The following is a 22,197-nucleotide window of genomic DNA, read 5'->3' as shown; positions in this document are numbered from 1 at the left end:
CACTGTGCCAGCCAGCACAGCCTAATACACTGTGCAAAGGTGTCTTGAGTCCCACACCATGGGCTGCAGCATAGCCATACCCTCAGAAGGGCAGGGGGAGTGAGCCACAGCAAGGGGGAATCCTCAAAAGCCTTGGAAGCACACTGGCACAGACCAACAACTCTTCCAACCTCTTAATGTGGAAACTTGCACAGAACAAGACTAAACTATACACATTCAAACAAACGTTCCTGTCCCCAAGCATGTGTAAAGCCTCATGTCTGACAGGCTCAGAGAGGTCATGCAGCCATGTACACACCAGTGCCAGTTCCAAGTTTGCAACAGAGGGATTGTATGGCATAAGAAGCACTTCCCCTCCACTTTATATATATATATATATATTTTTTTTTTTTTATTAAGGGAGAGGGGAAGCAGGCCCTGATTCTAGTTTGTGGTCCCTTTGGGAGAAGCAAGCCAGAACTACCTTCCAGGGCAATGCCCAGTAGAGCAGGGACAGAGGGGGCAGGCAGACACCCACCCACCTCTCTGCTGGGGCTGTAGATCAGCTCCTGCTGACAGAGAGCCAAGGAGGAAGAAGGTCAGGCCTTGCAGCCAGGCTGCAGAGCTCACAGCTAATATGTTGATCTTGCAGCTACATCTTTTTTTGACTACTTTAGAGGAACAGAGGACAGAACAGCTAAAGCCCCTATAAACAATAGGCAGCGCCCAAAAAGGCCACAGCAGATGAAAACAGCCCAGGAGATCTCAGCCAGCAGATGAAAATTACTGGTGTGTCGTGTGCTGACTAGAATAGCCAGAGATCCTCTCCATCTCCTGGTAGCTCTCAGGAAGGTACACAGAGGGACTCAGACTACCTAGGGAACAGAAGAAATAACAGAGACAGACTGAAGTAGCCGCTGTCTAAACTCTGGTTGCTCCCACAATTAGGTACCATTTTCTTGAGGTGCCAAGCATGTTACTGATCTGACAGATACCCTTCAGTTCCTGCAAGCAGCTGGATTGCTTACAGACCTTCCCTGCAGAAATGATTCCACAGAACTCCCCACAGGCAGAGCACAGATGTGTCAGGTACAGGCTGCTCTGCTGCCCTTCATCCCCACTCTTTCATTTGTTCTGTGGGATAGCAGCAAGATGGCACTGCATCTGGGACATCTCTCTCTAAGTGTCCTAAGTGAAGAATGTACATGAAAACAGGGATAAAAACACCAGGAGTACACATGAAGCCATCCTGCTCTTCAGAGCAAGATATGGAAAAGCAGGACAGGTTGAGAATTCACTATTTCCAGCACATTGCAATCCTTAGAGCACATTTTTCTCTGGATAATGGATGTAGTAAGGAGACTTAGAGACTGAACAGATAGAGCTACCCAGGGAAGAAAGATCTGGCTTTCCACAACTGAAATGCTGTCTCTCAAGTGTCCTATCAGGAAAGTTGTGTCCTTAGCAATGATGAGGCAAATCCCTGTATGAGATGACACACAAGACCTAGTGAAAATACTGAATCAAAGCTGTATATTCCTTCACACCGCTGCACACAAAAACATCCTCCTTTGAGTCAGCAGCAGAATAAAGGGGTTAGTTAATGATTAAAGCCACATCCAGAAGCCAGTGAGCTCCGACAATTTTAACTCTTATTAGAAAAAGAGTCAAACACAGGCAGTCCCAAATCCTCTTCTGGCCAGCTTCTCACTGAAGTCAAGCCTCCAGGGGCAATACCTGATCACCAGACAGCCCAACAGCACGGGAGCAGCTCTTGCTTATGTACTTTGCTACAAGTATGCATGAACAAGAAGGTGACCTGGAAGCAAGAGTGAAAAGCAGTACTGTGTCAATGGCAAACAGAGAGAAAACAGACACAGGCTTCCAAGGCTGGGTGAAAAGGGAGTGGGGATAAAACCCACCACAAGTTCATGAAAAAAATAAACCAATTTTCAGTGAGTTAACATTTTACCCAAAGATGGCTGGCACCTTTTGGTGCCTCACATTATTTCCTCCCCATCTTCAGTTCACAAATAGATTTCACCTATTTCACCAGAGAAAGTAAAATAGGCAAATAGAAGTCACATATGAGCCATGGCAACATGGATACCTCAGAAATTAAGGCTCCTGAAGCTACAGTGCCTGGGCCTGTGAGTTCTTCCACAGAACAGGCAGCAGGCAGACACTCTCACTAGTGCTTGACCCACTTGTATTTTTTTTCATTTCCAAACCTGTGTGCAACTCACTGCTGCATCACTCCTTTTCCACCTTCTTTGCCAGTCGCAAATGGAGAACTAGTGACTGGAATTTGTATCTGTTGTAGGACCATCTGCCACAAAAACTTTGGGCCATGGGAATACTCAAGAACATGGCCTAAGCACTTGAGACGGACAACCCAAGGATATTGCATTATTGCCCTTCATAAGAAAATCCCTCTGTTCAAATCCAGGCCAAGTGCCAGCCTGTCAGGGCTCTGTCCAGCCTGGCATTTGTGCAGTGCCTGAAGAACTGGCCAGGACAGACCATTAATAAGTGACAAAGTTGTCCTTGAACCCAGAGTATCTATACTTGTATCAGCAGCTGTTTATTTGGGCACTCACATTTTAATTCCTGGGAACTTATTCTATTTTCCCATTCCCACCCTGTGTGGGCCTTATTCTGTATTTACATACACACTTTAAATACTGAGGCTGCCATCAAGGTCACCAGTGACAGAGGAGGTTATCAGTCTACCAGGAAAATTCAAACTGGAAATCAAGTCAGTCATCCTCTTTTTAACAAAATAAGATAAGCCAAACCACTTAAAGGTGGAAGCATTAGGGTCTTAAGCACTTAAAAAACACAAAAAAAAACCAACACAAAAACCACAAAAAAAACCAAACCAAAACAAAAAAAACCCCAACACCCTGCACCCACTTACAAGAATTTGGCAGCAGAATGAATTTATGTCCAGGACATCAGGCTTGGATGGAAAAGGAAGAAATTCACCAACTCTTGCACCAGACATATTTGTTCTAGGCTAAGTCCCTGAAGAAGTGAATTGTTTATGGAAACAGAGAGAATCCAAAGTAGGGAGAGACAGGTCCTGTGGCTACTAAACAAGGAAGGGGAAGCCAAGCAGGAAAAAACAGATCAGAACATGCAGGAGAGTAGGAATTTGCAGTGCCTCTGATAACAGCAATGGAAAGAAGAAGCACAAGCTATGCTATCAGGATCATGTGTAGCTCAGAAGTATCTGGCTAAGGGGTTGGGACTAAAGGACCCATGTTTCCAATTCCATTTTAAAGGTGTGAAGACACTTTAGTTTGTACTAACTAGGTAAGAGGAGGGCAACCAAGAGAAAGCCCTTCCTCATTACTCCTGGATGCCAGCAAGAGAGTGAAATTCTTCGGCATGCCTTTGGGCATACACACACATCCCACTTGTTTAAGTCTCAAGTGCCAAGAAGTTACTATTAATATTGCAGCAATAGGGAGAGAAACTACATCCTCCAGCAACTTCCCAGGAACAGGACAATATGTAATTCTCAAGAGACAGGTCTCAGCTCAAACTCATGATGCTGGCAGCCATAAAACTTGGGAATAAATGCCTCAAGCTGAAATCAGGAAAGGGATGCAGAGGTATTTTTAAAAGAAATGTAGAGGTACTTCTGTAATGAGATTTCCCCCAGGAACAGCTCAGGCTGGTAATGTCAGAAAAACAGTAAGAAAATGGAATCTTGGACTCCCACTGTGTACCTGTCCTCTGCAGGAGCAGAGCCCATGGACAGAGCTCTCATTCCTGGAGCCTTACCCCACCACTCTAAAATACTGTGGAAAACATATGCAAGGACACTAGCTAGAGGCTGTAGCTGAGTCACCTGCAAGTCTTCCTGTGTCTTTGGCCTGAGAAGCTCCAGAAGAGTACAAAAGCTGCAAGTTTTTCACTTTTGCCTCACCTCCACACTTACTGCTCTTGGCATTCTCAGTTCCACTATAAATATTACTCTCCTTTACAGCACAACCACTGCTCCAAGATCTTATCTAAGCACACTTGACAGCAAGAGGGGAAGCAACAAGGAAAGACAAACAAACACCTAAAAATAAAAGCCAGGTCATTTTCTAATTCCCTGCCTAGAACTGAAGTTGACTGTTCTCACTGCCTTATTTTTTAACCAAGGTTTGTTCAAGAAAATCACTCTTCCCAAAGCAGGATTCAAGACTCTAAAGCAGGCTTCTGACAGAGCAAGATAGTAGTTTCCCCATCAAGAAGATTAAAGTCTAGAGGTGCAAACGCTTTATTGCAAAGAGAAAGTGTCTTCTGCCCTCTAAATAAATAAAAAAAAAAAAATAAAAGCAATCCTTTTCATGCTCTAAGAGAGAGGAACAAAGCTCATGTTATTCCCTCAAACTTCATAGCTCTGCAAGCTCATGTTTTCACTTGGGGTGTGCCCAACTAGAAAATACTCTGGCAGGCAGAAAAATACCAACAGTTGTGCAATTCTGTCTCTCTTAAAAGCAACACAAATCATCAGCTTCCAACAGGTATCAACAGCCTGTCAAACATCCCAAGTGCTGAAAGCAAAAAGCCTTTAAGGACTCTACAGGAAGAGCTGTGTTTGCCTGAGTGCATGTTTTTAAATCAAAGCAAAGGAAACCCATCCATCCTCAAACATCTCAGGTCTTAGAGAGAAACAAGAACTCTTTGCCAAGGATGCTTTTTCTCTGCTGGACTGCTCTGTATTACCCAGCTGTTAATATTTGCATCTTGGTATTCTAAATACAAGCAGAGTCCTGGGTCCTCCACAACCCCTTCCTCCCACTAAATTGAATGTGTTTCATATCCTGAAGTGTTGTTTTATGGTTTGGGAAATTCTTTCAGTTGGGATTTTTTTGTTCAGTTGCTTTGTTTTTTTAGTGGTTTTCCCCACTCCAAATTTCTTCATTTTTCATCCACTCCAGTACCTCCTGAAACAGAGGTTCAATTTCCATCCTTCTTCCACACCCAAAGATGACCAAGGTGAACACAGAAACTGGCTTTGTAGCAGACTACAAGCCAGAGTAGAATTACAAGTATTATCTGAAAGTAATGCTTCTGAACCAGGAACAATTTGACTTCCATTTTTACTTCCAGGTACAAGTACTTCAACCTTTCATCAGCTCCCTCCAGTCACTGGAAGTAACCTAAACACACAATCATACCAGTCAAACCAGAGAGACCAGCTGAGACAAAACAGCCTGCAGGAACTGTAACAGACCTTGACATTTTGCAGTATTTCACACCAAAGCTTTTCCTGGATAACAAACAAGTGAATGGAACCATAAACTTTAGAGTAATCTCATGTTTTGTGGAGAAGAACACCTGAATTTTCTATGCCCTAAACCATTCACCCACACACCCTCCACAATATTTTACCAACACATATGCTTAGAAGAAAGCCACCATGACATGATCAAGTACAACTTAGGAACATTTTACCACCAACTTCAAATAAGCTGGAAAGAGGATCAGGCCAATTTGGACAGCACAGCCTTCTGCATGTTGTGAGAGTCCTTTAGAAGTCAACAAAAGACAGATATTGGAAATAAATAATTCCCATTTAATAGGAGCATAAAGCGCTTTGTCTCTCTTATAAGGGAGCAGCCATCCTCCAAGTTCCTTCTAGGCAGAACATCCTTTAATTTCAAACACAACATCCTTTAATTGCAACCACTAACAAAACTTTCAGACGCACAGGCTCATCTAAAGTTTCTGTACTGACAGAACTGCATGGTTTCACTGAAGAGTTTAAAAAGAATTGTTAAGTCAAGACAGTCCAAGAATGGGCATAGGGGTAGTATTCAACCTCAGGGTTGGCTATGGGCAAATAAAGCTGTACAAATTGTACTGGCACAAACACATTTTCTGGTATATTCCTCTGGCCTCTGTCTATGTAGTGAGGGTGTGGTGCACTGAGATAGGAGAAGAGCCAAGAAACGAAGAATAATATTGAAAATAAAAGAACTACCTATATCCCCTGTTATTCGGTCTCACTACCCAGCCTTCAAAAAGAATACAAATCTTGCAAATGCAGCTGAACTGTGTCTGGGGATGAAATACAGAGGAGGAAAAAAGAAAATGGAAAGACATTGAAAGGGCTTACCACCACGTTCCTCAGGTCTAAGGCTCTTCTTCGCCACTTCAGCCAGCGCCCCGATGCCAAGACCAACAGCTAGCCCTTTAAAATAAGAAGAAAAATACTCAAGTCAGAATGAAAAAAACCTTCCAAGCCACATACAGAAGCATTTTTGGTACTTCACTTTAAGCCATAGATCCAAATGCACAACCACTCTATCAGAACATCCTGGCTTTTGCAATGGAGTCATCTTCACTCAACACTGAAGAGTTTTCTCCTGTACTTCTTCAGCCCAGCATGCCAGCCAGGAATCACAGACTAGGCCAGTCTGGGACATCTGGCTTTTATAAAACATGTCACAAGTGTTACTCAGAGCTTTGTACTCTGGCTAATCTCCTGCTGTATACTGAAATCATGGAGTTTAAAAAAAAAAAAAAAAAAAAAAGTAAAAAAAGAAGCCAAAACTCTCACAAATATGGTTCTCAAAGTACAATTCTCAAGAAGGAACAGAATCCCTCTCACTCCCCACCATGCCACAACAGCAGGAGGAAAAACCGTATTTAGGATGAAGCCACTGCCAACAGAATGTAAAGTTTTGCAACCCTGCTGCCTAAGCATTAGGTTTAATTGTGGTCATTAGCTGCCTCTTCCTTCCATGTGCTCATTTACTGTGATGAACAGAAACACGTTTTTCCCTGAGGCTCACCTTACACCAGCAGTGTTGCAACCTGCAGTCCCAAGGAGCTGGGGAGTAATCCCATACAGCAACAGCAAGACGAGGAGACAAAACCTCAGCACTCCACATTCATTATCACTCTAGCAAGCAGTAATTCCAGGGTGCTATTTCACAGCCACAGGTTAAGCTACAACTACAAAAGCAGTGTTATCTGCCTCCGCTAACCAGAGCAAAGGCACCGAAGATTAAATGAGGCACAGATCTAATCATGCAGCAATCCATACTACCAAAGGTCTCACTGCCTTCCCAATATCCAAATATTTATTTTTCTGGATAATAAATGATATGGCAGGCAGAACAGATGGTGCTGCCCCACATCTCCTCAACAGTGGTGCATCCTGCTGTGCCGTACTCTCACACTGCTGACAGTACTGGGTGCACCTGCCTTCCAAGCACCCTAAGCCCTCCCCAAGGCACTACTGGAAAGCTTCCCAGGTAAAACAACCAGGGAACAAAGTCAGCACAATGAAGGAAGCAGAGCTGTCCAGCACATGGCATTTTGCACGTGTGCAGGAAGAACCACATACACAAGTTTTGTAGACTCAAGTGAGAAAGCCTGGCCACAAACTAGGTGATCCTCAACCTGCACTGAACTTCTTCCTCTCTCCCATCAGTCAATTACAAGCTCCCCTCTCCCAGTACAATTTCAGTCTTGTAAAGTTTTCCTGCTTCACAAATAGCTCCACTTTCAGTCTTACAGACTACATGCACTGGGACCAGAAAATCCTGCAGAAGGTGAAGCACAGGAGGCATCTGTGACATTACAAGGTGGCTGGGGTTTGGGTTTTTGGTTGGTTTTACAGGGGGTTTTGTGGGATGGCTTTTGTTTGGGGTTTAGTTTGGTTTTGGATTTTTTTAGTTTTTCTATATTTTCTGCAAGCTTTTCTATGGAGTTGTAGCACTGAAGTCTGATGTTAGTTACTAACTTGCGCAGACCCTTCAATTGTGCCAAACCATGCACCACCAAGGAGCAAGAGTTTGGCACCAGAAATCCAGAGATATTATTAGCTAAACAAAGTGAGAAAAATACCCCTAGGCTTAGCAGAAAACAAGCAAAAAAGCTTTTCAAACACAGCATAAACACCTACTAAAATGCTGATACACGATCATTTCCAATCAGATCCCACATGCAAGACAGTAACTTGGAGCAAGGCAGTACCAAGAGTCACACAGGAAGCCAATAAAGACGTATCTCAACAAGATGTGATTTTCTAGACTAAACACCACACACAGAACATTTCTGTTGGCCTTGATCCCACTTTCACCAAACAATGCTCCCCACCATAAATCAGCTTGGTTATTACCAGAGCTAGACTTAACTGACTGGCAGTAATTGGTTTCAAATTAAAAACATCGCATTGTCTTCTAAAGGCTCTATGTTCAATGTCTAAAATTAAAAACTACCAGACCTACAGCCTGGACATAAAATAAAGTATATCTGAAGTTTCTAATCTCTTCATCATTAAGACACAAACCACTTCTAAGGTAAATGAAAGACTAGGAACCAGATTCTACTCTGTCTTCCAGAATAAAGCTGGGGAGGTTACAGCTTGTTTAAAAGCAGCTTGGGTTTTCATCAGTGTGGGCAAGATCAGACTACAAATAAATGTGTTTTGCACCTTCCCTTTCATGGATGTGCACAGCTGAGCATCTGCACTAACACGGTAGACTGCACCAGAGAAAGAGCTGCTTTTTCAATAGGTGCTCTTACAGTTTCCTCACTGCTCCACTATCCAGTTTCCAAAAAAATAAATTCCAATTGCCAGTCAACAACGGTTTCAAATAAACTAAAGTAGGGCAAAAACAAGTCCATGGTTAAACAGCTGCTAAGCTTTAAACATCTGAAGTTTAAGCAAAGGCTTCAAGCATCTTCAAACTATAATCACAATGTTTCCTGCTAGTCAAGCTTGCAAAAAAAGAGAATGTAAGGGTGGATGTTTGGGGTTAAAGTGTTTGCCCTCCCAAGTAACCACTACAGATGCTGAGGTCCTGCTTCCCAGGAAATACCTGGACATCTGTCTGCCAGTAGGGAGTCGTGAATGAACTCTTCTAGCTGCTTTGCTTGAACATGGAGCTTTCTTTGCTTCCTCTCAAACTCTTTATCTCAGCTCCCAAGTTTTCTCCTTTTTGCTCTTTCCTATTCCTTCCTGCAGTGAGAGGAAATGAGTAAGCAGCTATATGGGTCTTAGCTGCTGCTGCTCATCTGTTACAAGGAACAAGTCACCCTTCCAAAGAACCTGCAGCGCTACAAAAGCACTGTCCTCCTCTGAGCCCCTAATCTACTTGCACAGGTCACTCCTGATGTTCTTCACTTTCCTTGTCTGCAAGATGTGTATTTCCTCCAAGATCAATCATTTTGGGACAGTTCTCAGTCATTGTTCAGCACCTTGAAAAACTAATATCCTTAAGTACCTATATAAAGTCATTCTCCTGCATTTTGCACTTCATGCAGATTATTTCAGCCCTGGAAAATGCCACTTGGTTCTATACCAGCAGAGTGGCTCTTAGAATATTTTCCAGGCATCTGCAGCATCTGGTACACTTCAAGCCAAGCCTATCGAGATGATCTGGAACCAGTTTTGTTCAGGAAGAAACCTCTTGCTCAGCACTGACATAACAGAACAAACAGGAGCTGAATGGGCTGTTATCACTCTGATCAGCCTGCCAAGCACAGGGAAAGGACAAGCACAAGCAGGACCCTCCCCTGGAGCAGCCTGTGCCCTGGTTTTGGTCACGTAAAACACCACAATTGCCACACAGCACACCCTGAAGGCTCCTCAGCTGAACAGGGCAGTGAAAAATATAATGAAAGGCTCATGGGTCAACATAAGAACAGGGAGATCACTCAGCAATCACCATCACAGGCAAAACAGATTCGACCTTGGGAAATTAGTTCAATTTATTACCAATCAAATCAGAGTAGGATAATGAGAAATTAATACTAAACCATGTAAGACAATCCTCCTACTCCTCCCTTTTTCCTGAGTTTAACTTTACTCCTGAATTCTCTCCCTCTTTCCCTTCCCCAGCAACACAGGGGGATGGGGATTGTTGTAACAGTCAGTCCACCACACATTGTTTCTGCTGCTCCTTCCTCCTGAGGGAGAGGAAGGAGCACTCTTCCCCTGCTCCAGTGTGGGGTTGCTCCCACAGCAGTTCTCCATAAACTTCTCCAATATGAGTCCTTTCCATGGACTGCAGTTCTTCACACACTTCCCCAGCACAGTCCCTCCCACAAGGTGCAACCCTTCAGGAACAAGCTGCTCCAGCACGGGCCCACAGCCGGGTCACAGGTCCTGCCAGCAAACCTGTTCCAGTATGGACTTCACACAGCTTTCTTCAAGCATCCATCTCTTCTACTGTGGGCTCCTCCAAGGCCTGCAGGTGGAACTCTGCTCCATTGTGGCCCTCTGTGAGCTGCAGGGGCACAGCTGCCTCACCATGGCCTTTACCACAGGCTGCCAGAGAACCTCAGCTCCAGCATCTGGAGCACCTTCTCCACCTCCTTCTTCCCTCACCTTGGTGTCTGCAGGGCTGTTTCTCTCACTCCCCTCTCCAGCTGCAATTGTGCAGGCTTTTTCCCATTAACTCTTATCCCAGAGGTGCAGCCACCGTCACTGACGGCCTTGGCTTGGAGCCATCTTGGAGATGGATATGGGGGAAGTTTTTGGCAGATTGTCACAGAAGCTACCACCAAACCCTTGAAAAGCAAACCCAATACACTCACTTGCCACTCACATGACAATCTGAGTCCTGCAGCCGTCAGGCCTGTATGTACTTTACTAACATACCTCAACACACTAGGTTTTTGCTTTTTTTGCTTTCAAAATTGTTAAAATCACATTAAATCTAGGCTTCACAAGCTTCCTGAATTTTCTTTATTGCACAAAAACCTTATTAAATCATTGAAATAATAAACTTAGAAACCAGGAATATGATTAAGGGAGACAGAAACAGCTTAGAAAAGTCAAATAAGGCAAGGAAGGGAGAATGGAAATAAAAAAAAGAACAAGAACTGAGTAGATGGAACTGATGAACTATCAGCTACAAAACAAGCATGGAACAAAAAAACTGCAGGAAAAAATCTGTTTTGCCAATTACAATCCTGGGAAGAACAAATAAATAAAAATCAAGGATGCTACTTAGTATTATAAATACCTCTACTAGCAGTGACTCCGGCTGCTTCAAGAAGCATACAAAAATACATAAAGATGACTAAGAAGTTGAATAGAGGATCTTGTGCTGATCACAGAGCAATATTAGCTCAGCATTACATGCAAGTGTTGGAAAACATCAATCTTTCCAGTAAAATGTTCTTTGGCCACAGAAGCCAGGCAAACTCAGCAGTCCAAGTATTTTTGCCTCCTGTTACTAATTTGTCCATCACCCACCAGCGTGTCCTGACATCACAGCTGAGACACAGCTGAACACTCCCTATAACACTGGAGGGGACAAAAGAAAACATGCAAAGACAGAAGGAGGAATGGGATCATGCCAATAGCATGGGGATTCAGCTGTCTGGACCCCAGGAATAGTTATACGAACTCTGTTTTTGACCTACTCAACATCACTCCATCTTATCCAATCTGTTCTAATACAGAAATAAAGGGGGAAAGTGGGTTTTATTAAAAAAAAAAAAAAACAAAAAAAACCCAAACAAACCCCAAAAAAGAGTTAAAATAAGAAAGAATCAAATGCTAGTTTGACTGGTGTGGAGATTGTAGGAGAAGAATCTACCTCAACCATTTTATTTCCCAGAATGATTTCTTGGGGTCTTCAAATGGAGATGGCATCCCAAAATACACAAGAAAATTCCTGCACCAAAAGTTTACTTGCTTTAAGCTATATTCCCTCATAGATACAGAGCAGCCTCCTGCCCTTAATTATTTTTGAGGCAATGTAAAAAGCCGGGCAGTAGAGCAGGAAATAATTTCTTCTGCAATATTTCTTCATCCTCCCCTATTCAACCTTGCCTTGAACACTTCCAGAAATGAGGCATCCCCAGCTTCTCCGGGCAGGCTGTGCCAGTGCCTTGCCACCCTCTGGATAAAGGATTTCTTCCTAACTACTAATCTGAGCCTATCCTCTGTCAGTTTAAAGCCATTATGTCTCATCCTGTTACCACAGGCCCTTGTAAGAAGTCCCAAAATATTACCAGTAGATATCTTTAACTGAAATAAACTACCTATAGACCACATCTGTTGTTTGCTAAGCCACTGCACTGACAGTACTGCTTATCTTTGCTGTTGCAAATTAAAATTCAGAGGGAAAGATAAGCAAAGAATGCTAACAAGAGATTGCAGAGACCAGAAAATCTGAGCAATTTCTGCTGAAGAATTTTCCCCCAGAAGCCCTCTAAAAGCAAGCACTCTGTCTTGCCAGCCATTTTAATAATATAAAGTAGACAACTAGAGGAGAGGATCAAGACCAAAAAAAAATAAATGACACACAGATGTCTGGAGATGCTGCTTATAAACTATCTCTTTCTTTCCTACTCTCCCTTTGTGGTTTTGGTCTAATGGCACTGTTTGTTTTGGTTTTTACCTTGAGGTTAGGAGAAGACAGGTTATACTTCCCCTGGAAGCATGAGTTAGCCTTCCCTCACACAACAGCCTTGGGTGCCAAAAGCTGGAGCATAAAGCAACAGCACCGGAACCCAAAGTTCACAGAAAATTTGGTCATCTGCCACTCCACATCCACCAGCTGTCAGCAGGCAGCAGCAGATGAACTCAAAAGGTGACAGCCAAAAGTGCTGTGATACTTCTCATAACGTTCAAGGCTAGATTAGAATGGAGACCTGTGTGCTACTAGAGCTTAAGAACATAGTCAAGTGAGTTTTAAAGTAATGTCTTGTTACTCCAAAAAACAGATCATGAACCCTGCTTCCCCTAAAGGAATACTAAGCATGCTGTGAAGTCAGAGTGCCTGCAATAGACTACAGTGTTAAAGAGATCTAACAAGCATGAAAAACTTATCACAAAATTCACATGCTGTTTATTCCTGCACTGCATAGGATGAGCCCCTGCCCCACCTCCTCCTAGTGTGCATATTAGTCTGACAAAAGGACACACAGAGAAAGAATTTTTTTATATAATAGTTGATCTGAATTACATTTGAGAGGTTATTTTTCTTCTGGGATCTGTAACACAAGGATGTCGACTTTGTACATGTGCTTCTCTATCAAATTTTGTGGAAGAGAATCACAAGAGCCACACAAGAGACTGTTCTCAACTTAGACAGGCCACTATCATCTCAAAATAGTCTCAAAAAAACCCAACCACAGCAAGAGAGAGCCCTCATCCAATGATTACCTACATAGCACTAGCTGTGTTCATCTCCCCACCTGCAATACTGTGATCCCTTTTTCCTCAGGAATATGTTAAATTATTTGATGACTTTAGATACAAGACATTTAATATGCATCATCTGTCAATATTACTTAAGCTATTTAGCTGCTTTTTGATATAGTAAGTCCCATTCTGCATGTAAAATTAATTTACGTTTCAGCTAGCTTGATTTTACAAGCTCAGAATTTCCATCCTTTCTGGGAGAAAACAGCCACTGCTTGTAGACCAAGTAAATCAAACCTTGACTATTATCTCTCCATGCTCAAAAAGGGATACCAGAAGGATATGTTTTATATTTAAATAGTGTTCAGAGAAGTAGCACAGGTAAGGTTGGGAAAAGATTACTTAAAATAACAGCTGCTCCAGCTGTCTCTGCCTGACATTAACAGCAAACTGTAAGGACCGGGAGAGTTTCCTCAAAGTCCAATCACATGTGCAGGACAGGAGAATAAGCTAGGGAACAACCTGTACCTCAGTCTCCCATGAAAACAGCACAGCCCACATGGTGTGTGTCACCATGAAGATGGGCAGCTCTACTATGCACCCCCAAATTGTCTGCCTCAAACTCTTAAGAGAGATGAAAAAGCCCAAATCAAGCTCTGAGCTAACCAAGCTGTCTGTGGGAAAGCACTTTCCTATTAGCCAGCTGAACTGGCAGATGGAACCACCCAATGCTGCAGAGCAGGAGCCCTGTCACAGCCAGCCATTAACCAAGCGCCATGGCAAACATGGGAGTGCAAACTGACCTCCGAAGTTGGCGAGTCGGCCAATCCTGGTGACAGGAACCTTCCTCTCCCGGGCCCGCTCACTGAGCTGCGGTGGGGAGAGAGGGGAAAAACAAAACAAGAAATCCACAAATTAACTGGGCACATGGTCAGACACCTGCAAAATCAGAGCACAAGCTAGAGCACCTGAACAAGTCCATACTGCAGAAAGCTTCCCTCGAACCCAAGCCTTGTATCTATTGGGAGATTTTTCAAGGGAATACTGTGCAGAATGGACACATCATAAACTGAAACACACTGAGCAGAGGAGAGGACAAGAGGGTAGGAAAGACAGAAGAGCTGATAACCACATCTGGAAACCCCATTTTCACTTTCAACACAGAAGCCCTCGTATTTTGAACTTGGAGAAGCTGTACAATGCTAACCCAAACTCCCTTCTATGCATGGAAATAGAACTCATGGAGGGTCATCAGAGTCACAGGACTGCAGACAGTTCCTCCACGCACAACAGTGGGAGTAGCCAAGTATACAGTTTCATCAAATATCCTGAGCGAGTGAGCCCACAGTGGCATCTGATACTGGATGTGGGGAAAGACGCACAAGGTCAGAGCAGATGACAAGTATCTGCACTTGTGAGTTCTGCTGTGGGTTCTGCACTCTCACTCAAGTGCATGAAGCAGTAAAGCAGCAATTGTGAGCCATGTTAGTTTCCAATCTACTTATGCTCAGAGCAACACTGCCTCCACCTCTACAACTGCAAAATGCCACACAGGAAGCCACAGTCTCCACTGTGAGAAGCTTTAGTCCAATTCTAAGCCTGTGTATACCTTTTTAACATCCTTTCACATCAGATTACCTGACCAAGAAGGAGCAAGTGTGGAAAGAGAGACTGAAAAGCTGTTGACAGAACAAATATCACAGGGTTAATGAGCACTGACACTTCCCTGTTTTGCCTCCCAAAATGGGAATAGCAGAAGAGGAAGAAATGAGAGGAACAGAACAAGGTGAGTAAGGACAATCCAGAATAGAAACCACAGCACTGAGAATCCTTAATTAAAACAACATACCATCTGTTTGTAGGGTTTCTGCCCTGAACCTGTTTTGGCCTGTCTGGCTTTATCAATATCTTCAGCTGTCAATCCACCAACAGAGGAATGGTCTTGGTGAAAAGCTCTGTTTTGTCCAAAGGCAGTAGCAAAAGGATTTCCAGGGTCCCTAATGCCTCCAAACAACCTTGCATCCATTTTGGGAGGGAAAGGCTTCTGACCCATGCCAGAATCTCCAGTCTCATCAACATTTCTAAAAGGTCCATTTGTTGTGTAGGAGTAAGCAGGGCCTTCAGCGCTGTGTTCCTGAGGCTTGCCAGGGGCAGTGGAGAAGTCCATTGGAGCATCTGATGGTTCTCGGGCTGAGAAGTCATAGTCTTTCCCAAAATCCTCAGCAAAGTCAGTAAAGTTCTCCTGCTGTTTGCCTAGTTCCTGCAAACAATAATTGAAATATTTTAGTTAAAGATCTTAAATCTTGCTCCCTACCCACCTGTGGTCCTCAGAGACGAGCATGCAGCTAGGTGTCATGTCTCCACAGTAAGGAATTATAGAGACTTAGAGATTCTGGCACTGCAGACATTCATAGTAAGAGACAAGAAAGAAAGAGATGCTGAGGATGCCTGGAATCCCTGGCACCTTTTAATCACCTTTTAACTCCAATGATAGGACAAATTCTTTAAGTTTCTCCAATATCCATAACTGGAAACACCTTGTTTTTACATACACTGCCGGAAAGGGTCACTAAATATGGAGTTCACTAGAAGCAATGCACTGCTCAGAAACAACAGGTGATGGGAGCTGCACTATCACATAAGAATAAGATTGTTTTCCCTCCTCCCCTCCTGTTTTCAGTCACACAACGTGAGTACTTCCAAGCCCATAGTCACCTGAAGCAATACCACATACCTACTTACAGGCAGAGTAAGCTCAGCCTTTCACAGCCATGACACTACCAACTGAAAAACACATTCCATTATTCAACCGCTAAACTATGTGTTGTCATCCCAAAATAAATAAAATTCTGTGCCTGGAGCAAGGATAACAGCATTGGGCACAGCAACACTCCAGGCAAGCTTCTCCTGACACTTTTCTCTTTTTGGTCCTAACCTTGCAAAAGCTGCCCCACAAAGTCCAGATATTTCTTAACACTTTTCAGTCAAAAATAAATACATAAATAAAAATCAACAGCAGAGCATTATCTCCTGTTCATTTATTCCCTGACATATTCTAGTTACCTATCTCAGCAGTGGCAATACCATAAAATAACTGATGATTATTACAGGCTATCAACAGGATTTTAAATCCTGCTGTGGTCAGGCAAGAAGGCAGCATATTTCAGGCTCTTTCCTAAACACTAATTAAATTTCCCTTCCTTAGAGAAAAAAACAGAACATGGTCTTTCCTGTTATTCAGCAGGTCTCATGCTATTCTGAACCTCAACATCACAGCAGGGGAGGAGAGGAGAAATGTTTACAGATGGGGACTGTGGCCCACAGTACTGACCAAGCAAGAAGGCCTCCTTACTTCCATACTTAAATTTTTAGAAACATGCCAGACAGCTAAAATCCTGACACTTAATGTAAAAGATCTTCCTCTCTTCAAGACAGAAAATGTTGTGTTTAGATTTCTTACTGAGTCCTGCTTTGGCAGCAACTTCTCTTGCAACCCACTTACAGATTGCAGGACAAATGTTCTGCTGTTGTGCTCACTGGGCTTCTCTTGTGCAAAGAAACATGTACAGAAACAGAAGAATATCGTCTCTCTCCTCTTGGGTGCAATGACAAGACAAAGCACAATTCCCATAAACACACAAGTTAGTTCTACTGCAAGCTTAAATAAAACCAGAAAACACAGGCCCAGATTCTAGGACTGAAGTGACAGACTAGTGCCACGATAGTCGAAGCTCACTGCATAAAAATCATCAAAATCTCATTCATTAGTTTCTGCTTCAAAAACAATCTTAGCTACACACTCTTTCTAAAGGATCGTGAGAGAGAACTGCCACAGATAAGCCCCTTGCTTTCAAAAGATGGCAGCACAGCAAACACGAAGCTCTTATAAATCTATCCCCATCTCTGATGAGAGAAGCTGCTGTCTGGCTTTCCTTATGTTCCTCATTTGAAAGCCAGTTCTGAAAATCCAGCCTGGGCTCTAAGTAATGAACATGCAAACACCTGATCCTGAGACACTGAAAAAATATCTTGTGCACCAATTCTGCCAAGGAAGGAAGCAGCACTGAGATAAATCCAACGCACTCTAAAAGAGGTAAATCAATGCCTGAAGTTTAAAGGAGACTCTAAATAACAAAGCTGCTGACCAATCTTAACAAGAGCTTGATCTTTGACAAGATGAAATGAACAGAGCACTCTTCTTATTCAGCATGTCTTAAACACACAGTAATGGAAACATTAACATTCCACTCCCATTCCTGTCCAAGCACCTTCCACACACCACAGATTGCAAAGAATTCCAGAGCATTTCGACGTTACTATTATTATCAATCCCGCACTTCAGAACTGGGCTCTCATTCAAGATGCGAGTTCCCAGACACTCACACAACAAAACCAAAAGAGTACCTGTAGAAAAAGCAAAACCTCAGACTAGACCATGCACAAAGAGCTTTGCTTACCTGCACCTTCCCCAAAGCAGAACTGAACTGCTCCTCAGCAGTGGCCTGGAGAGTCTTTGCAATGGTGACTGCATCTCCCCCGAGGAGCACCTGCCGAAGCTGTCCTGCTTGGGTTTCCAGGATGGCTTTACTGAGCTTGGTCAAGCCCCTCATGACCATGATGGCATCACCCGCCATGTCTGATGTCTTTCTGCGCTGAAAGATAATAAGGGAGAGGGAACAGGGAGAAAATATGTCAAGAACAAGTTTGCAACAGGTTTCACATCCCCTAAGAGCTGACAGCATATTCCCAGCACATCTCTTCCTGCTTTGGCAAGCAGCCACCATGGTAACTTGACTGCAGCACAGATAGCACCCAGGCCAGCCTGAGGGCCTAGTTAGCTGATCTTAGCAGGAAAAGAGAACTCTCCCTGTTCTCACAACTAGGATAACTTTCCAGGACTCCATACAAATATCCAAGTTACCAAATTGACCAGGGCAAGCAAAGACAGGTAAATGTCAGTAAACACAGCAAAGACTGTCTTGATTCATCCCAGATGTTAGAAATAGATTAAAAACATTAGCATTTGACCTTTAATTATTATGGGGCCTTGGAATATGTTCTCAGGTCCTGATAGCACTGATCAAGTTCACTGTCATATTCCATTCCTGCCCTGGAGCTGTGCCTGCTCATTTGACAGCCGAATTTCTTCACTCCCACACCAATGATTAAGTTTTGTCCCCTCTCCTTAGTCTGCTCCATCGTCTGTTCCATCCCCAGCTTGTAACTCATTCTGCTACTTTTAGTTGGAAATTTAAGCATGCTCACAACATCTACCTACCACAGCATTTGCAACATGCTGCACTACAGTGAATATTTGACTCAGCCCCCCTTCCTTTTCAAGGGGGTCCATCTCAGATTTGCAACAGCCTGTGCCATTTCAATATCTTCAAATACAAACTGGGCACTGCAGGATGCAGAACAAAGTGTGTCTTTGTTGACAAAGACGTTGATTACGATGAGTAATTTCCATTAACTCCTTTGGCTCAGCCTAGAACCAGGCTCAGACTCAGGATACTGGCGCTCCTACATCACTGTGGTCCATGTAATAGAAATCCAGTGGCTGGGGTGCAAAACCATTTTGCAGGGGAGATTTTCACCTGCTTATTTCACTCATCTGCTACACCCTTTAAAGCATAGAGTCACAGTTCCAGGACTGCCTCAGTTGCACATGTTCCCATCTTTACCGACAAAGAGGCATGCAGTTGGAACAAGATGTCGACTAAGGTCCAACCTTGTCCATACAGCAGTGTCTGTAATGATTTGGAGAAAAAAAAATGTTCTGGCTTCAATAGGCACAGAGCACTAGTCAAAGGCCACAAATTTAAGTTATTTCCTAGGTAGCTACACAGGTATTAACCCATTCTTAGAAGATAACCTGTCAACATGCACATATACTGAACTAAATGTTAATACACTGGTGTGGTACAAGTGGTCCTGAGTCAAGAGCACACATGGCATTACACCCAGCTGCAGCCCACAAGCAACTGGATCCAGTTACCTTCTCAGGAAGCACAAGCCTTGTCCGCTGTACTAGTCATGAAGAAGAACAGACTGTGAAAGAGAAAAATTGACTGCTAAAGCTATATTTCTGTCTGAGCACACAATTTTGCTGCAATCACACAGGAAATGCACAGATTACTACAGCTGAACTTCGGAGAGACATTATTATGCAAATGGAGGATAAAGCCCGTTTACTGAGATATTTGTTCAACCACTGCTTTATCAGTGAACAAAATCAGGAACAAGCACTGCAGCCAGAAAGTGTTACACTTACAAGTTCTACGTACACTGTTAACAGGACAGTCAAGAGTCAAGTGCTTAAAATGAATCTGGCCTTAACAGGTTAGCTGTAAAAATAAAAACCAAGCACACCTGGGTGATTTATTCTGTGGTTCTCATTAGAAGACCTATCCATATGTTCCAGACCTCTAAAAAATGTTACTCCTGTACCTCTCTGAATTTAACCACTATGATCTGTTTTAACATCGCATAATGCACTTCTAAACTCAAAAGTTGCCTGTCAGGTAGGAAATCTACACTGTCAACAGGAAGTGTTTTCCTACCCCTACATCTTCACACTGGAAATTTCCACATGGACCTCACTCAAAGCATTTATTTGCAGGCTATCCCTGCAGTTCAGAGCCAGGCAAAGAAAGCAGCCAACAACCCAGTACTGTCCCAGCTGAAATGAAACCATTCAAAGGTTGCCACTATTAAGAAATAAGTGTTTTTGTGATCACAAGTATTAGCAGCAAGGAAAGTTTGAGTTCAAAAAGTTCATTTCCTCCATCCCAAGAAGGGCAACAAAAGGTAAGCCAATACAGATTTGGACAACACACACACACAAAAAAAAAAACCAAAATCCACTTTTAACACGTATTCTTACCAATCAACAGTAATAAATCTATACACTCCTTTCACCCAAAAACAGCCGAAGACCTTGTCACAAAGTGGCAGTTATGATATGCTAAATATGTTTTTTTTAAAAGTAATAAATCTCCAAACAAAATATCAGGGAAGCTAATGCAACCACAAGTAGAAAACACACATCGCACAACACTCATTCAACCTTCCACTGCTAAATATATCCACAAGCAAAGAGGATCTATTGCCCTGCACAGATTTGGCTACAAGACACTGCACAGGGTGAATTCTTACCAATATCTCTCTGACTTCTATGTTATCAGCCCCACTTGCTCTGCACAGCAGCTATAACCACCTTGGTACCAGGTAAGTGATTTGTTAGCCCAGAAGCATCAGCAACATGCTCCTATGCAGTGCTGCCAAAGGACAAGCTATTCTAAATAAATATATGCTAGAAAATCAAGAAGGTAAAAGACTACATAAAAAAAAAAAATTAGCCAAGCATTAGGAAAATTGCCTCTTCTTCAATGAAAAAGCAATAAGCACAAGCAAGGACAAGAGAAAAACTGACATGGGAAGCAAACTCTTCTGAGAAGGCTGGTACTGTACCCAACAACTACACTTGTGTTAATACCCAGCACAGACAGGAGGTAAAATACTTTTTCCCCCCAAGATAAGTTCTATTCATACCCTACTAAATCAATAAATACAGTATAAGAAAGTTCTATCAGGAGGAGATTTAGGGAGTGGTTCCAAATGGAGTTATCCCAAGTGTACAAAGTCTGTATCACACTCGACTTTCTCCCTGAGGATCCTTTATCTAGCACTGGCAAAGTGGGGCGCTGCTAGCACAGAGCATGGACAAGTCAGTGGTGTTCTACAGAAGCTGTCAGAGTGCCTCTAACCTGGACTAAAGAGGGCTGACAAGTGTTGATCATGAGCCCTTTTCCAAAAATAGGCAGGGTCAGAGATTCGGCTTAGTAAGCTTCTCACAGTTGAATGAACCCTTGGAAAACCCCCACACCTTCCAGAATGAGGAAGCTGGAGCCAAGCCATCCTCAGACACCAGGCAAGGTCCACACGGTGGGCAGAGGAGCTTCTACGGGTTAGATGCCACCTGATTCAGAGTCCTCTTGCAACAGCAAAACTAAACCAATTCCTGGGATCCTCCTGTGTGCAACAATCCTCAGCCTCACAACCCACCACTCTCTAGAGTCACTGACTGCCAAGTTTCCTCCCCTTTTCAACATTCCAGATTATTGGACTGAAGGTTTAAGCAAGAGTAGTGAGACACTCATCAGAGGCCAATAACAGAAAACAAGAGCCTCACTACAAGCAAATGAAGAAATCACATATTTGTCCTGCTTTAAAAACACATTCTTCCATTCATTCCCTTTCTTTTCCATGTGTTCCTACAGACACACAAACCAGCTTCATACTCCATGAACTTTGTTCCAGATACTTGTACAGTGAAAAGCCTTACTCAGATATACATATGCACATGCATCTATACAAACACATGTATATAGCATGGACCAAGATAAATACAAGATTTCTAATCATACAAACAGCAGAAACATATCTGAAAGTTTTCTGTGCATGACAACACAGCCTCTTTCAGTTTACGGGAACTACCTCTATTATCAACACTTTGTTATACACCCAAAAACTGCTGAATAATTTAAAAAATAAAACAACATAACACAAAATAACTAGCCAAAGGAAAAAAATCAGAAAATCCCCCACACAAAACCAAAGCAGTTTTACAGCAGCCCATATTCCCCCTCTCAGGTCTGCAGTTTTAACTGCCTTCTTTATCTTCAACTTCTATTCTAAATAAATGAAAATAAAATAATATTCACTTGGACAGGTAGTAAGGCAGATAATTAGATATCACATATCAGGAAGAGAAAGTGGCCTCTACATCTTCCCTCTCTCCATTATCCTTTATTACAATCACTGTTATCTTAGTGGTATCTAAACAAGGACTAAAGCCCTGGTTTCAGTGTTATAACCACCCACACCATCAGAGCAAGTGTGGCAAGAGTATACTGAAATAAAAATAATAAACACCACAAGCAAGATGCAGAAGGCCAGATACTCAGGACATTGTTCCATGGCCATGAGCCAACAGTAGACTAAGTTCAATATAACTATTATTCATTAAGCTGCTCTGTAACTGTTCTTTTACAGACTTTTTCCATTTCTTTTTATGTTTGTTGCCATACCAACCC

General features: G+C 42.8%; 1 protein-coding gene across 1 annotated transcript in view; it reads right to left on the bottom strand.

Moving 5' to 3' along the window:
- The window catches only part of COQ8A (coenzyme Q8A), a 43,325-nt gene that overhangs the window by 13,909 nt on the left and 7,219 nt on the right, over nucleotides 1–22,197 (bottom strand). Inside the window, exons 2-5 of the mRNA XM_058835495.1 lie at nucleotides 17,557–17,751; nucleotides 14,949–15,359; nucleotides 13,903–13,969; nucleotides 6,101–6,175 (exon numbers count right to left, since the gene is read on the bottom strand). Of these exons, the coding sequence (XP_058691478.1) occupies nucleotides 6,101–6,175; nucleotides 13,903–13,969; nucleotides 14,949–15,359; nucleotides 17,557–17,733 (730 nt within the window). The 5' untranslated portion in view covers nucleotides 17,734–17,751. The remainder of the gene's footprint in view (nucleotides 1–6,100; nucleotides 6,176–13,902; nucleotides 13,970–14,948; nucleotides 15,360–17,556; nucleotides 17,752–22,197) is intronic.

This window comes from Poecile atricapillus, chromosome 3, assembly GCF_030490865.1.
Source record: "Poecile atricapillus isolate bPoeAtr1 chromosome 3, bPoeAtr1.hap1, whole genome shotgun sequence".
In the NCBI taxonomy this organism is placed as follows: Eukaryota; Metazoa; Chordata; class Aves; order Passeriformes; family Paridae; genus Poecile; species Poecile atricapillus.
The sequence above is the reverse complement of the archived record's forward strand: the minus strand, read 5'-3'. Positions and strand labels throughout refer to the sequence as shown.